Consider the following 15,685-nt stretch of genomic DNA (forward strand, 5'->3'; position numbering starts at 1 on the left):
CTACAAACCTGGATCAGTTACACCAGTTTTGTCAGAAGGAATGGGCCCAAATTTCGACCAACTATTGCGAGAAGTTTGTGAATGGATATCCCAAATGTTTCACACAAGTCACTCAGTTTAAGGACAATCGTACCAAATACTAATGAAGTGTATGTAAACTTTTAACTTTGCAGTAACTAATAAAAATACTTTAAAACATTATTTCTCTCTCATTATTCTTGCATTTGGCAAATATTAGAAATTATGGTAATCCTAATTGACCTAAAGCGGGAAAGGTTTATTCTGATTTCATGTCAGATATTGACAAAAACATGCATATGTGTCTTTTTATATAGTGTATGTAAACTTCTGGTTTCAACTGTATATACTGCTATAAAGCAATAGTGAATAGTGATGGGCAAGCACTAAAATGCTCGGGTGCTTGATGCTCGGGTTGAGCAAATTGGAATGCTCGGGTTGAGCAAATTGGAATGCTCGGGTACTCGACCCGAGCAATGAGCCCAATGTAAGTCATGGGCAAGCACTAAAATGCTCGGATGCATGATGCTCGGGTTGAGCAAATTGGAATGCTCGGGTGCTTGACCCGAGCAATGAGCCCAATGTAAGTCTATGGGAAACTCGAGCATTTTTCAGCCAGCTTCCCCTGGCGGTCTCCAGAGGGCCTAAAAATTGCCCAAATCGATGGGAACAGCATGGGGAAGACCCCTGGAAGCATTTCTGACTCCCAGGTCACTGCTGTCAACAACGTTTTCAGAGGTATTACGCCACTTTTACGGACTCACAATAAAACATACAAAAACAAAACCAAAATGGATTTTCCTGGGAAATATGTTAAGGAACATCCTTTCCAGGGTAATGACTTGTACAGTACAGACTAAAAGTTTGGACACACCTTCTCATTTAAAGATTTTTCTGTATTTTCATGACTATTAAAATTGTACATTCACACTGAAGGCATCAAAACTATGAATTAACACATGTGGACTTATATATTTAACAAAAAAGTGTGAAACAACTGAAAATATGTCTTATATTCTAGCTTCTTCAAAGTAGCCACCTTTTGCTTTGATGAAAATACAGAAAAATCTTTAAATGAGAAGTTGTGTCCAAACTTTTGGTCTGTACTGTATATAAGGCAAAATAAATATACAAAACCAAAAATGCTGCTCCACAGCTTGGGCTATGTTCACATGTAGCGTTTTTGATGCGTTTTTGCACTGATTTCAACCAAGACAAATGCATTCACTGGTAAATGTCATTTTAACCCCTTCGCAACCCTGGGATTTTCCGTTTTTGCATTTTCGTTTTTTGATCCCCTTGCTCCCAGAGCCATAGCGTTTTTATTTTTTGGTCAATGTGGCCGTGTGAGTGCTTATTTTTGCGGGATGAGTTGTACTTTTCAATGCCATTACTAGTTTTACCATATCGTGTACGGGAAAACTGGAAAAAATTTCCAAGTGCGGTGAAATTGCAAAAAAAAGAGCAATACCACAGATGTTTTTTTTTTATTTTTTCAACCACGTTCACTGAATGCTAAAATTGACCTGCCATTATTATTCTCCAGGTCATTACGAGTTCGTAGATATCAAACATGAATAGGTTCTTTTTTATTTAAGTGGTGAAAAAAAATTCCAAAGTTTGTTAAAAAAAAAAAAATGGCGCCATTTTCCAAGACCCGTAGCGTCTCCAATTTTTGGGATCTGGGGCCGCGTGAGGGCTTATTTTTTGTGCACCGAGCTGAAGTACTTATTGATACCATTTTGGGGTAGATCCGATGTTTTGATCGCCCGTTATTGCATTTCATTGCAATGTTGCGGCGACCAAAAAACGTAATTCTGGTGTTTAGAATTTTTTTCTCGTTACGCCGTTTACCGATCGGAATAATACTTTTTTTATATTGATAACAGCGATACCAAATATATGTATGTGTTTTTTTTTAATTATTATTTTATTTTGAATGGGGCGAAACTTTTATATTTTTTTAATTTTTTAAATATTTTTAAAAACAATTTTTTTCACTTCTTGCTTGCTTCTATAGTCTCCATAGGAGACTATAAGCAGCACTTGTCTGATCGCCTCTGCTACATACAGATGATCAGCAGATCACCTGTATGTAGCAGAAATGGTCCTGTGCTATGAGCGCCGACCACTAGGTGGTCATAGCGACCAGCTCATGACAACCACTGGAGTCTGCTGCAGACCCAGGGTTGTCATGCCCACCCATCGGTGACCTGCGATCACGTGACGGGGTCACCGATGGGCGGGGTAAGTGACGCGCTTCCGGCGCAGCGCTGCTAAATGCCGCTGTCAGAGATTGACAGTGGTATTTAACATGTTAACAGCCGCGGGTGGATCGCAATTCCACCCGCGGCTGTTGCGGGCACATGTCAGCTGTAATAATCAGCTGACATGTGCCCGGTTCAGTGCGGGCTCAGCGCCAGATCCCTCACTGAACCGGGGGATTACAGACTGTGCGTACTAATACGGCACAGGCTGCAAAGTGGTTAACATTTTACAACCTTATCTGGCCATGTGGTATGTGACACATCATCAGACACATCGTGTTTCATTTATGATGGAGGGACTCTGAAAGTCACAAAGCCTATTTTTAAAGGGCCATCAGGCGGCCCTTACTATTTTTAAAGGGCCAGCAGTTGACCCTCGCTATTGTTAGAGAGCCATCAGCCGGCAATGCTTTGTTGTTCCCATTATTAAAGAGTGGGTCTCCTATACTGTTATTGTGTATGCAGTGACTGGAAGGGCTACCAAAAATTTGGAGGCACTCCAATGCCCCTTGGAAGAGACGTAGAGGTCAGAGAGCATCCTAAAAACAATGTTCCCATTATTAGGAAGTGGGTCTCCCATAGTGTTTGCCTATGCAGTGAATGCAAAAGCTGCAAAAAATTTGGAGGCACTCCAATGCCCCTTGGAAGAAACGTATAGGTCGGAGAGCCTCCCAAAACAATGTTCCCATTATTAGGAAGTGGGTCTCCCATAGTGTTTGCCTATGCACTGAAAGCAAAAGCTGCAAAAAATTTGCAGGCACTCCAATGCCCCTTGGAAGAGATGTAGAGGTCGAAAAGCCTCCTAAAAACAATGTTCCCTTTATTAGGAAGTGGGTTTCCCATAGTGTTTGCCTATGCAGTGAATGCAAAAGATGACAACAATTTGGAGGCACTCCAATGCCCCTTGAAAGAGACATAGAGGTTGGAGAGCCTCCTAAAATTAATGTTCCCATTATTAGGAAGTGGGTCTCCCATAGTGTTTGCCTGTGCAGTGAATGCAAAAGCTGCCAAAAATTTGGAGGAACGTCAATGCCCTTGGAAGACACGTAGAGGAGGTGACATGATAGACATGGTGGTAAATGATATGTTGATGGAGGATGAGAAGAAGGAGACAGGGCAAGCGCAAATAGACAAAATCAGGAAGCATATACCCATGTCTGGGTGTGAAGACAGAGGTGCATGGGAATAGAATTAGACCTCCCAAAAAAATACACTGTTTTTGAGTTTAGGTTACGCTGCTATCATTTGGTGGTGTTGAGAAGTCTGGTCCAATGCAGCCCTTGTTCATTTTTATAAGAGTCAGCTTGTCTGCATTTTCAGGCCAGGACCTCCAAGGCATAGAGAGCCAGTTCATTCCACGTGTCCAGCTTGGATACCCAGCAATTATAAGGCACAGAGGAATCACGGAGGACATTGGTACGGTCGGCAAGGTACTCCCTCACCATCTTCCCAAACTTTGAATTCCTTTTGTGAGTGTACCCCGTGCCTCAGGGCCTGTAAGATGGAAGGGTCAGAGAAAACAGTCCCAGAACTTTGACAGTGTTCCCCTGCCTCTGCTGGATCGGACTTGTGTCTCTCTCACCTGTACTTCTTGGCTGTCCAACGAACTGTGCCCTCTGCCACCAGCGTTTTCAGATGGGAAAAATTTCTTTTCTATCTCTTTTTCCCGAGGCCTGTCCGCCTCGGTAAAATGAGATAGAAAGTTCTTCTTGTAGCGTGGGTTTAGAAGTGTCATCAACCAGTATTGACTGTCACCCAAAATTTGGAGAACGCGAGGGTCACGGGAAAGGCAGCGTAACATAAACTCAGCCATGCGTGCCAGACTGCTAACAGACAAGACTTCTGTGTCCTCACCAAGAGGATGACTGACCATGCTCTTCTCCTCCACCTCCTCCTCCTCCCTGTCCTCAGGCCATCCACGCTGAAGAGACAGTATGACAGTTGTGCAGGTAATACTGTCAATAGTGCATGAAACTAGCTCCTCCTCCTCCTCTTCCTCATTGTCATCCAGTCCACTTTGGGATGAGATGAGGCTGGACTGTGTGTAATCACCCTGTATGGTTCCTTGCTCCATCTCATCGTGCTGCGCCTGCAATGCATCCGCTTTGATTGTGAGCAGAGAGCACTTAAGAAGACAGAGAAGTGGGATGGTGATGCTAATTATGGTGTCATCGCCGCTCACCATCTTGGTGGAGTCCTCAAAGTTTTGGAGGATGGTACTTATGTCTGACATCCATGTCCACTCCTGAGGTCTTATGTGTGGAGTCTGAACTGAATACCGACGGCGTTGTTGATGCTGGCAGTGAACAACTGCCCTCTTCTGCTCACAAATCCTTCCCAACATCTGCAATGAAAAGTTCCAAAGTCGGTTAGCCAGAAGCTGCAAACGTTGCTGAAACACGGTAAGGGCGGCGGAAGCTGTAGGTGACTTTCTAAAATGGGCACACTGGTAGCGTACTTTGACAAGCAGATCCGGCAGCTCCGGGTAGGTTTTGAGAAACAGCTGAACCACGAGGTTAAGCACATAGGCCAGGCATGCTACGTGTGTGAGCTCGCCTCGCCTCAGAGCCACCACCAGGTTCAGGCTGTTATGTTCTGCAACTAAGAACTAAGGAATAGGAGGGAAAAGCTGTCCCTGCATAGGAGGGAAAAGTTGTCCCTGCACTGAGACTCAACTTTACCCTACGCTGAGGTGGGTGCCCTATTCCTTATGAATAGCCCCACCGAAACTCCTGCACTGAACTCAAACGAAGACCTGTAGGAAGGGGAAAGGGGTCCTAAAATATCTAAGGACTGGGAGCAAAAGCAGGAGACCTCCTACCAGAAAAGTTAGCTGCAGAAATGAAAATTAAAGGAAACAAAACTGGTGGAACAAGAAGTCCCAGGATAACAATAGTCCAAAGCAAGAAGAACTAAACAAGGCTACTTAGCCAGAGCACGAGCGTTACAACACTGATGTCCAGCGGGGAATGAGAGCCAGGTGCTGAGTAACAAAGGGGGCAGAGATCACGTGATCAAGAAACCCAGCACCAGAGGAAAAGACTAGAAGCCAATAAACCACAACAAGATGGCCGATAGCAAAACAACATAGATTCTAACAAAGGCCACTGTCAAACATGACCATGTCTGGCTTTAGCTTTAGCCACAGATCTGCCTGCTCTTTCAGAGCTGTCCACAACTCTTCAGCATTGTGTGGTTCATCACCTAAGCATATTAGCTTCAGCACAGCCTGTTGCCGCTTGGCCGAGGCAGTGCTTCCAGCTTGCGACTGATGTGGTCATTTCGGAGATGGATGCTGAAGAGGAGGAGGAGGAGCAGGAGCTGTAGAATGTGGTGGCAACCCTGATTGACCCAGGCCCGCAATCCCCGGCGTCAGGAGGACATGTTCCATCCTAAGGTCCGACTGGGTCCCGGCTTCCACTATGTTAACACAGTGTGTCGTCAGCGAGATGTATCGTCCCTGCCCACAAGCACTTGTCCAAGTGTCAGTGGTTAGGTGGACTTTCCCAGTAACTGCGTGGTTGAGGGCATGGCTAATGTTGTGGGATACGTGCTTGTGTAATGCGGGGACGGCACACCGGGAGAAATAGTGGTGGCTGGGGACCGAGTAAAAGGGACGGCCGCTACCATCAGGTTGCGGAAAGCTTCCATCTCCACGAGCCTAAAAGGCAACATTTTGAGTGCAAGCAGTCGCGAAATGTGTGAATTTTGTAGTGTGGCCTGTGGGGTGTTGCCTGCATATTTGCGTTTGCGTTCCAAGGCCTGGTGTAGGGACAACTGAATGCTGCCCTGGGACAAGGACGTGCTTACTGTTGGTGCTAGTTGAGAGTGTGCAATGACAGGTGCAGGGCAGGAGGCATCTTCGCATGCACCATGGACAGAGGATTGACTTGCACGCACAACAGCAGAAGAAGCAGTGGTGTCACCTCCAGACACTGTTCCTGGACCCTGGGGTTTGGCCCGCTTAGTTGGGTACTTTGCTGCCATGTGCCTGATCATGCTGGTGGTGGTCAGGCTGCTAGTTTTGTCACCCCTGCTGATTCTGGACTGGCAGGTAGTGCAAATGGCCTTTTTGGGTTATCGGCAGAGTCTTTAAAAAACAACCAGACTCGGGAAGATCTAACAGTTGTACTGGCAACTTTTTTTATAATGCTGCATTGCACAATGTTCTTTAAAATGTGACAAGCTGGAACAAATTTTTTAGCCCAAAAAATTTTACCAAAGCGTATTGAGCAAATTATATATTTGGAGTGACAACTGTGAGCCTGTAAGATGAGAATACCAGGGGAAGCTTTTCATTTAGAGATGAGCGAACCTTTTGATGTTCAGGTTAATCGACATTTGGCGAACAGCCTAAAAAGCTTGTGTTCGGGCACCCAATCCCGAAATCCATGGTTTCCCATGCATGACAGCATGGGAAACAGGGGCTCTGATTGTCGGTAACGCTGTCAGATGTCAGTGTGATCCTGCAGTTGTGATCGGAGGTAAAAAGTTAACAGTGGGTTATAGGCATCGGCTGATGAGACTATTACCCCCATCAGCTGATGCCTGCTGTCACTGTAAACAGTGAGCACAGGCGCCGCTGATGAGAGGAGTAGTCTCTCATCAGCCGGCACCTTTGCTTCAAGTAAAAAAAAAGTTAAAATTAATAAATAAATATTTAAATAAAAATAAAAGACACATTATACTCACCTCCACCTAATCCCCAATGTCCTTGACCCCTGCAAAAAATAAAAAATAAAAAAACACCATATGCTCACCTTAATGCCTAATCCCTGATGCCCATGTCACCTGTAAAAAAGAAAAAATAATACACATCATGTCACCAAACAGCACAGTGAGTATCTGTAGCCCTATATACAGGCCCACTGACTGATTAGTAGACACCTGTGATGCTAATTAGTCGACAGAACTTGATTTAACATGTCCCTTTTGTCACATTATTTTCAAGGGTACCATCATTTCAGTCCAGGCATATTTCATGAGGTTTTTTTTTTTAATTCTGTGGAAGCAGGGTTGAAAAGCAATGACTGACTTTCATTTGTTCATTTTCATAGATTTTTAATTTATTATTACTTTTGTCAGATTCAAGTTATTTCTGTGACCATTGTGGATTTTTCTTTCATTAAACGAGGGGTACCAACAATTTTGACCATGTGAGTATAGAACAGTCACATCAGGAGATGTGACTGCTCTATCCAGTAGCAGGTAATACACTGACAGGAGCATGATTGCTCCCCCAGTGTATAGCACTGAGCTGCCATGAGTGAAGTCACACAAGTTCATCAGCTGATGAGCTCAGTGATCTCACTTACTGCACCAATGCTGCGTGAGAAAATTCTCATGCAGTGGTGGTGCCATAAAGAGGTCACTGGGTGAGGTCACAGGGACTCATCAGCTGATGAATTCCTGTGACCTCTTTCATGGCAGCTCAGCGCCATACACTGACACAAGAGAGATTACACTCCTGTGTCAGCGTGTAGCCATCTATACTTTAGAGCAGTCACATTTGCTGATGTGACTGTTCTACAAGTGAGATCTGCATGGGACAATGTGGATAACACGTCAGACAGGTGAGGGATATGGTTGTTTTTGAGTTTTGATTTTTTTACTGGAGACCAGGGCTTCAATGGAATGGGCGCTAGGTGAGTATTTTTGTTGGTTATTATTTTCTGTTTTTTTTACAGAAGATGATGGATTCAATGGAATGGGCTTTAGATGAGTATAGCTGTGTTTGTTATTTTTAAATAAAAAAGTAAAAGTGTGTTTTTTTATTTCAAATAAAGGATTTTTTTCTGGCTTTGTCTTTATTTCACAAATTTTACTATGGGGTTAGTAATAGGGGTGTCTTATTGATGCCTCTCCATTACTAATTCCTGGGCTTCATGTCAGCTGCCAATACAAGGCTCACATGAATACCAACTCTATTACCTCACTTGCCACCGCATCAGGGCAAGTGGGAAGAGCAGAGGCTAAGCACCAGATTTGGTGCATCTTATTGATACACCATTTCTGGGGCCGCTGGGAGCTGATGTTATTAGCCTCGGAGGGGGTCAGGATCCATGGCCCCTTCCCTGGTTATTAATATCAGCCCGCAGCTGTCTGCCTAGACTTTGCTGGTTAGAATTTATAGAGGGACCCCTCTACAATTTTTTTATGGGGTCCCCCTGTAATATAAACAGTAAAATCTAACCAAACAGCTGTGAGCTGTTATTAATAGCCAGGGAACATTTTCAGCTAATGGCCCCTTTCCCTGGCTAATAATATCAGCCCCCAGTCATCAACTTTCCCTCTGCTGGTCATGAAAATTAGAGGTCACCCCATACCATTTTTTTTCATTTATTTTTTTATTTATTGACAAGTACAGTATAATACACACCCAAGGTAACCTTAGTTCACAGCCTCCAGGTGTTCCAGCAGCTGGAAACTATGGTGAACTCTAAATGTCCCTCAAAGTTTCCCATGAGTTTTCAGGGCCTCACAGCTGCTGGGAGACCCAGTGGCTCTGAACTCTGGGAACCTCAAGGGTTACCTGATTTCAAGCCATCAGGTACCATGGTAGTTCTAGTGCCGGACTGTTGAATGCTGGAATGCCAAGTGCCGGACAGACGCCGTGTACTTAATGCAGCTCACATCATTGTTGCCTGGTCTCCCTGAGAGCAGAGTGAGTAGGGAACAATGATTGGAGTTGTCCTCATCACCCACAGTATACATTATGTGTAAAATAAAGAATGAAATAATAAAACAGCGTGGGCTCCCACCGATTATTTATAACCAGCAGAGGGAAAGCCGACCACTGGGGGCTGATATTACTAGCAAGGGAAAGCAGGCATTATCCAAAGATGTTCCCTGGCTATTAATAACAGCTCACAGCTGTTTGATTAGCCTTTAGTGGCTAGATTACAGGGGAACCCAAGACAAAAATTGATGTGGTGTCCCCCTATAAATTTGAACCAGTAAAGGCTAGGTAGACAGCTGCAGGTTGTTATTAATAACCAGGGAAGGGGCCATAGATCCTAGCCCCTTCTGAAGTTAATAACATCAGCTCTCAGTGGCCCCAGAAATGGCGCATCCATAAGATGCGCCAGTTCTGGTGCTTAGCCTCCGCTCTTCCCAATTGTCCTGGTGCGGTGGCAAGTGGAATAATAGGGTTCGGGTTGATGTTAGCTTTGTATTGGCAGCTGACATCAAGCCCAGGGGATAGTAATGGAGAGGCATCTATAAGACGCCCTCATTGCTAACTCCATAGTCAAATTGTTAAATAAAACGCAAACACCCAGAATAAAGTATTTTATTTGAAATAGTGACACAAACTACGTTATTTAATCTACATTTACCAAAAAGCCACATACTTACCATAACGCCGATTCCACTGAAGCACGTCTCCTGTAAAAAAAATAAAATAATAAAGCAACATAATCCTCACCTGTCCCTGATGTGAAGATAAATATTAGTGATGAGCGAGCATGCTCGGTTAACCCTTTCGCCGAGCATGCTTGGGTGCTTTCCGATTATCTTCGGCATGCTCGTATATTAAGTTTGAGTCCCTGCGTCTGCAAGATTTATGACTGTTAGTCAGCCTCAACACATGTGAGGATTGCCCATCTAACAGGCAATCTCCGCATGTATTGAGGCTGTCTAACAGCTATAAATCATGCAGACGCAAGGGCTTGAACTTAATATATTAGGATGCCGAAGATACTCGGAAAGCACCCGAGCATGCTTGGCCAAAGGATTAAATGAGCACGCTCGTTCATCACTAATGGTAATCCATTAGTCCTGCAACGAGTCTAGCTCTGCTACATCTAAATGGCAAGCTGCATTGTTGCATGATGCCACTATACAGTCGCCCATTAGGCAGAGACACTGAGCTGTGCATGCTTGCGCACCTCAGTGACACGCAGTGATGTGGTTAAGTGAGTGGGGTTCATATCCAATGAACTCCATTCACCTCACTGACATCACCACAAGCGTAAGAAAGTTCCCACACTCGCGGTCCGGTCTGAAAAAGTGAGCAGGGTTCATATCCTGTGAACGCCATTCATCTCAGTGTCGTCAGCAGCTCATTCTCCTGTGATTTTCAGCTTGGATGGTCACATTTTGGCACCGTCCAGGTTGAAAACTATTTCTCACAGACATGGATTACGGCATGGGACTGAACATCGCACAGGTGAGGGATATGGTTGTTTTTGATTTTTTACAGGATACCAGGGCTTCAATGGAATGGGCATTAGGTGAATATTTTTTGCTTATTATTTTCTGTTTTTTTAACAGGAGATAATGGCTTTAATGGAATGAGCATTAGGTGAGTATAACTGTGTTTGTTATTTTTAAATAAAAAAGTAAAAGTGTGTTTTTGTATTTCAAATAAAGGATTTTTTCTGGCAGTGTCTTTATTTCACAAATTTTACCACGGGGCTAGTAATGAGGCATTTTATAGACACCTCTCCATTACTAACCCCTGGGCTTGATGTTAGTTGCGGCAGCGGAGGTGCAGTAAGTGAGGTCAACAGAGCTCATCTGCTGATTGAACTCCAGTGACTTCTCTCATAGCAGCTCAGCGCTAAACACTGGGGGAGCGATCATGCTCCTGTCAGTGTATCACCGGCTGCTGGGTAGAACAGTCACATCTGTCAATGTGACTGTTCAAAAAGTGAGATCGCCGTGGGACACTCGGGATGACGTGGATTACGGCAGATAGCTGAGGATTATGATGGTTTATTATTTTTTCTTTTTTACAGGTGGCATGGGCATAGAGGATTAGGTGTTAAGGTGAATATTATGGTGTTTTTTTATTTTTTACAGGGGACAAGGGAATCTGGGATTAGGTCAGGTGAGTATAATGTGTTTTTATTTTTATTTAAATATTTATTTATTAATTTTAACTTTTTTTTACTTGAAGCACAGGCGCCGGCTGATGAGAGACTACTCCTCCCATCAGCGGCTCCGGCGCTCGCTGTTTACACTGACAGCAGACATTGGCCAATGAGGGCAGTAGTCTCATCAGCCAACGTCTGTGACCCGCGGTAAGCTTTTTACCACGAGTCACAGTCACAGCTGAGGGATTACGCTGGCATCTGACAGCATGATCCCACAGTGCTCTGACAGGTGTTAACGATTTACCACTGGTCAGAGCCAATTTCTCGCGTGGTTACGCAGATGACAGCGTGGGAAACCACCAAATGTGCAATGTTTGTGCCGAATTTGAGAATGGCAAACGTTTTCCGAACATGTTCGCTCATCTCTATTTTCAATACATACTATTGATCAATGGTGTATACCAATTTACAAGTATTGCAGTTAATGAATGAATCAATGTCTATATGAATGATATATTGATTATTATCACCTGTCAGTGAAATAAAAAAAGGAAACCGTAATCAGTGGAAAAGAACTTGTAAACCTTAACATTATAACAGTTGTCGTTAATATATTTATGGGGTCTATTTATGGGGTCTGGTACAGTCACCATTGTGCTGCTCCAAACCAGGAAAAAATCAAAACAACTGCACCAACAATAGTGAAATGACTATATCAGACTACCCAATCAATAATTATATTAATAATTGAAAAAATGTAAGTCTCTTTCCACCATACCACATAAAGCACCTCCAAAAAAGGGGAACATTTTGACTCCAAGTGACCCTCTTTCTGAGTCCTGCAGTGTGCCCAAACTGTCGACATACTTAAAAGGAATCTGTCAGTAGGATCAACCCTCTAAAGTCATCTATATGGGCATGCAGGTCATAGAAAGCTGAATAAAACGATGCAATATCTGCTATCCGATGTCTTATTTCAGAGAAATCCACATTTTTCCTTAATATGTAAATGAGCTGTTAAGATCTATGCGCCGGAGAGAGATCAGGAGAATTTAGCTAAAGTGCTTATTTTAAATGAAAGGGTACATTACTAGTGTGAGACATGTAAAAACTGACAGTCTGACGGTCTGATTTATGTCTCTCCATAAAAAGGAGGCGACGCTGGGTGAGGAATAGAGCTAAAGTGACAGAGGCTTCAGATGTACAGCTTAATTTGCATATCAATTCAAAGACTCATTTCTCAGTAATGGAGGAATAGACTTGTCTTCGAAAGAGCTACATGCAGGTATAAATAGTATGGAGGGTGAAATACTGCTGGCAGATTACATTTAATTACCGTGAAGCAGGTGAAGGCTTAACAAACTTCCTAAATGCAGTTTTGAATACTTCAAGGGCAGCAGTTTTTAAAATGAAATCACTTCTAGGGGTTTTCTGATATATGGACCCCTGAACCTGAATTGGTCCACAAAAAATAGATTTGGTAAATTTTGCTGAAAAATGAAAAAAATACTTCTAAACTTTTAATCCATCAAACATCCTAAAAAAAGAAAGGTTGAAAAATAATGGCAAGACATATCAGAAAATTATTTATCAACTATTTTGAGCAGTATGATTATTTGTTATAAGACATAAAAATTCAAAACTTGAAAATTGCTAATTTTTCTAAATGTTTGACAAATTTCTGATATTTACATAAATAAATACAAATCATATCAACTTATCAACCTAAATTCTGGAATTATTTTGCCATTTATAAATAGGTGATATGGATATTGCATGACTGTATGCCATATAGCAGCATCATCTAACATTAGACCAGCACTAAATGTTTTATCATGTTCCTCTGAGTTATTTTGGGGTGACCACATTTTTCATGTACTGAAAAATACATAATTAACTGATATCAAGGAAAGAAATAATCACATAATAAAAATAAGTATTACTTTACTTACGTTGGTCATCCGATTCACTGTCATCTTCAGTAACTTTGGCCTTGTAAAATGTGATTCCATGGATAACAGGCTTTGGGGCTGGTTTTGCTTGAACATTAATTTGCCTTTGAGAAAGTGGACTCCTTTGTACTTGTTGTGGTGGTGCGAGATGTGGTTTGGGACTCATAAACATAGCCTGTTCATCTCTAAGATATCGTTCTTCGATATTCTCCTTGTTAAAAAAGCACAACATTTTGCATTATTTCAGAAATAATATGCAAAGTTGTTCATTAGAAATTGATTCTTCATTAAATGATAAATAGCTGAATTTTTTTTACAAAATGGAATATAAGAATACATTAGGAAGTAGCATAATACTGAAATAGGGAAAAAATATATACTGTATATATATATATATTTTTTTTTTTGTACCGTGTTAGCCAGTAGATAGAATAATATCTAGATTTGAGAGTCCTCAGTGTTTGATACCTTTTAAAGACTAACTGAAAAGATGGTAACAGATTGCAAGCTTTCGAGACTACTCAGGTCTCTTCATCAGGCTAGTTTAAGCCAAAATGTGAAGAGTCATATATTTATACACAATAGGGCACAGAAATAATGCAATATATTAGACAGGTGATGAAAAGCAGAGCTATTACTATGGGAGAGATAAACATTTCTGGCTGTAAATATTTTAGCAGTTCATAGATAAGCACTGTGAAAGTTTTATTGTTTGATGCAGTGCTGTGATGACCCCAAAAGTCTGATGGGAACATTCCTTAGTTGATGTAGAATGACATAAATCCATGCGACACATTCGTCCCTGCTATATTCCGAGACTCTCCTTTGTCTCTGAGATTTGAAGTTACCTTTTAATACCAGTAATTTCATGTCTTTGATGTTGTGATCAAGGGAACAAAAATGCTTGGCTACAGGTAGATCTATTTTTTCTTCTTTTATTGTGTGGCGATGAGAATTCATCCTTGTCCTAAGTTTTTGCCCCGTCTCCCCTACACACAGACACCCAGCTTGACATTTGGTACATATAATTAAGTACTCTACATTAGATGTGATACAGCTGAAAGTACCTGGGATCTTGTAGTCCTGATGTGAATTGGGGATCTTTATCTTGCTTGTGGTTATTATTAACGGACAGGTTTTACATTTTTTCTGGTTGCAAGGAAAGGTACCTATAGCTGGTGGAGATAACAGGGAGCTTCTGACAATGATGCTTCTTAGATTTGAGGGCTGCCTGAAACACAAAAGTGGGGGGTCTGGAAATATGGATTGTAATCGGGCATCTTTTTGTAGTAAAGGTTGTAATTTCCGTGCAGCTCTCCTTAGTGCTTCCAGATTTGGATTGTAGGTGACTACAAGAGGCACCCGGTTGCTTTCTTGTGTGGTTTTGTAATGTAGGAGATTATTCCTTGATATTCTAGTGCAGGGGTCTCAAACTGAGCCGGGTAAAGGGGCCACACATAGAAAAAATCTGAATCTGAAGGGCCGCATTCTTTGCGGGAGAAGATTACGTTTTCAGTTATACCATTTTTTTTCTATATTACTTTTTCATCATCATCTTTTTTAGGGTGTGTCTTTTATTCTTTTCAATGGTGTTTATCATATGGGTTATGACACAGGTCTTCCCTTTTTACATAAAACAGCATTTTTGATTGCCAAATATTATTCCATTATTTTTTCATTCTTTATTTTATATTTTATTTTAAATGTTTTCCTTATTTTTTTTACCCACAATCGGCCCCATGCAGTAATATAGTTTTTCAATTAGCCCGATATAGTAATTCTGGCCCCCATCCTGTAATAATGTGTCCAATCCTGTAATAATGTTCCCTATACTATAATAATGTCCCCAATCCTGTAATAATATTCCCAAGCCTGTGATAATGTCCCTCGCCCTATAATAATCTCCCTCACCCTCAGGTCATGTAATAGTGTACCATGTCTTGTAGTAGTATCGCCAAGCTTGTAATAATGTCCCCTCTTCTGTAATAATGTCCCTCAGCCTGTAATAATGTCCCCAATCCTTTAATAAAGTAACCAATCCTGTAATTGAGGACTTTATCCTGTCTTGCAGTAATATCCCCAAGCTTGTAATAATGTCCCCTGTCCTGTAATAAAGGGCCCTCGCCCTGTAATAATGATCCCCGCCCTGTAATAATATCCCTTAGCCTGTAAAAATGTTCCCCAACCTGTAATAATGTCCGCCAATCCTGTAATTGGGCACATTATCCTGTAATAATGTCCCCGAGCGTAATAATGGTCCCCATCTTGTAATAATGTCCCCATCCTTGTCCCCTTCTTGTAACAATGTCCCCCATTCTGCTGCTCTTACATAAACATAAAAAAATAAATTATCACCTGACCTCGCTCCATGGGCGAGGACGCGCATTTCATTGAAAAAAAGCACTTAAGTCAGCGGTCCCTGGCTCACTTGATGCAATTGTCTCAGGGGCCTAAGGGCCACACAACAGAGCCTCAGGGGCCACATCTTGAGACCCCTGTTCTAGTGGCTCTTGTAATCTGGTTCTCAATTGTTCTGGGATGGTAGCCCTGATTCACAAAGGTCTTTCTGAGGCCATCAAGGTGTTTGTCTCTATCCATAGGGTTGGAGCATATCCAATTGTATCTGATG

General features: G+C 42.2%; 1 protein-coding gene across 3 annotated transcripts in view; it reads right to left on the reverse strand.

The window, feature by feature from the left end:
- OLFML2B (olfactomedin like 2B) overlaps positions 1-15,685 on the reverse strand; it is a 753,194-nt gene that overhangs the window by 289,945 nt on the left and 447,564 nt on the right. For all 3 annotated transcript variants that reach the window (XM_073644077.1, XM_073644076.1, XM_073644075.1), the window contains one exon: positions 13,057-13,267. In XM_073644077.1, coding sequence (XP_073500178.1) covers positions 13,057-13,267 — 211 coding nt within the window. The remainder of the gene's footprint in view (positions 1-13,056; positions 13,268-15,685) is intronic.

Source organism: Phyllobates terribilis, unplaced genomic scaffold, assembly GCF_046119375.1.
Source record: "Phyllobates terribilis strain yellow unplaced genomic scaffold, ASM4611937v1 Scaffold_8__6_contigs__length_399053987, whole genome shotgun sequence".
In the NCBI taxonomy this organism is placed as follows: Eukaryota; Metazoa; Chordata; class Amphibia; order Anura; family Dendrobatidae; genus Phyllobates; species Phyllobates terribilis.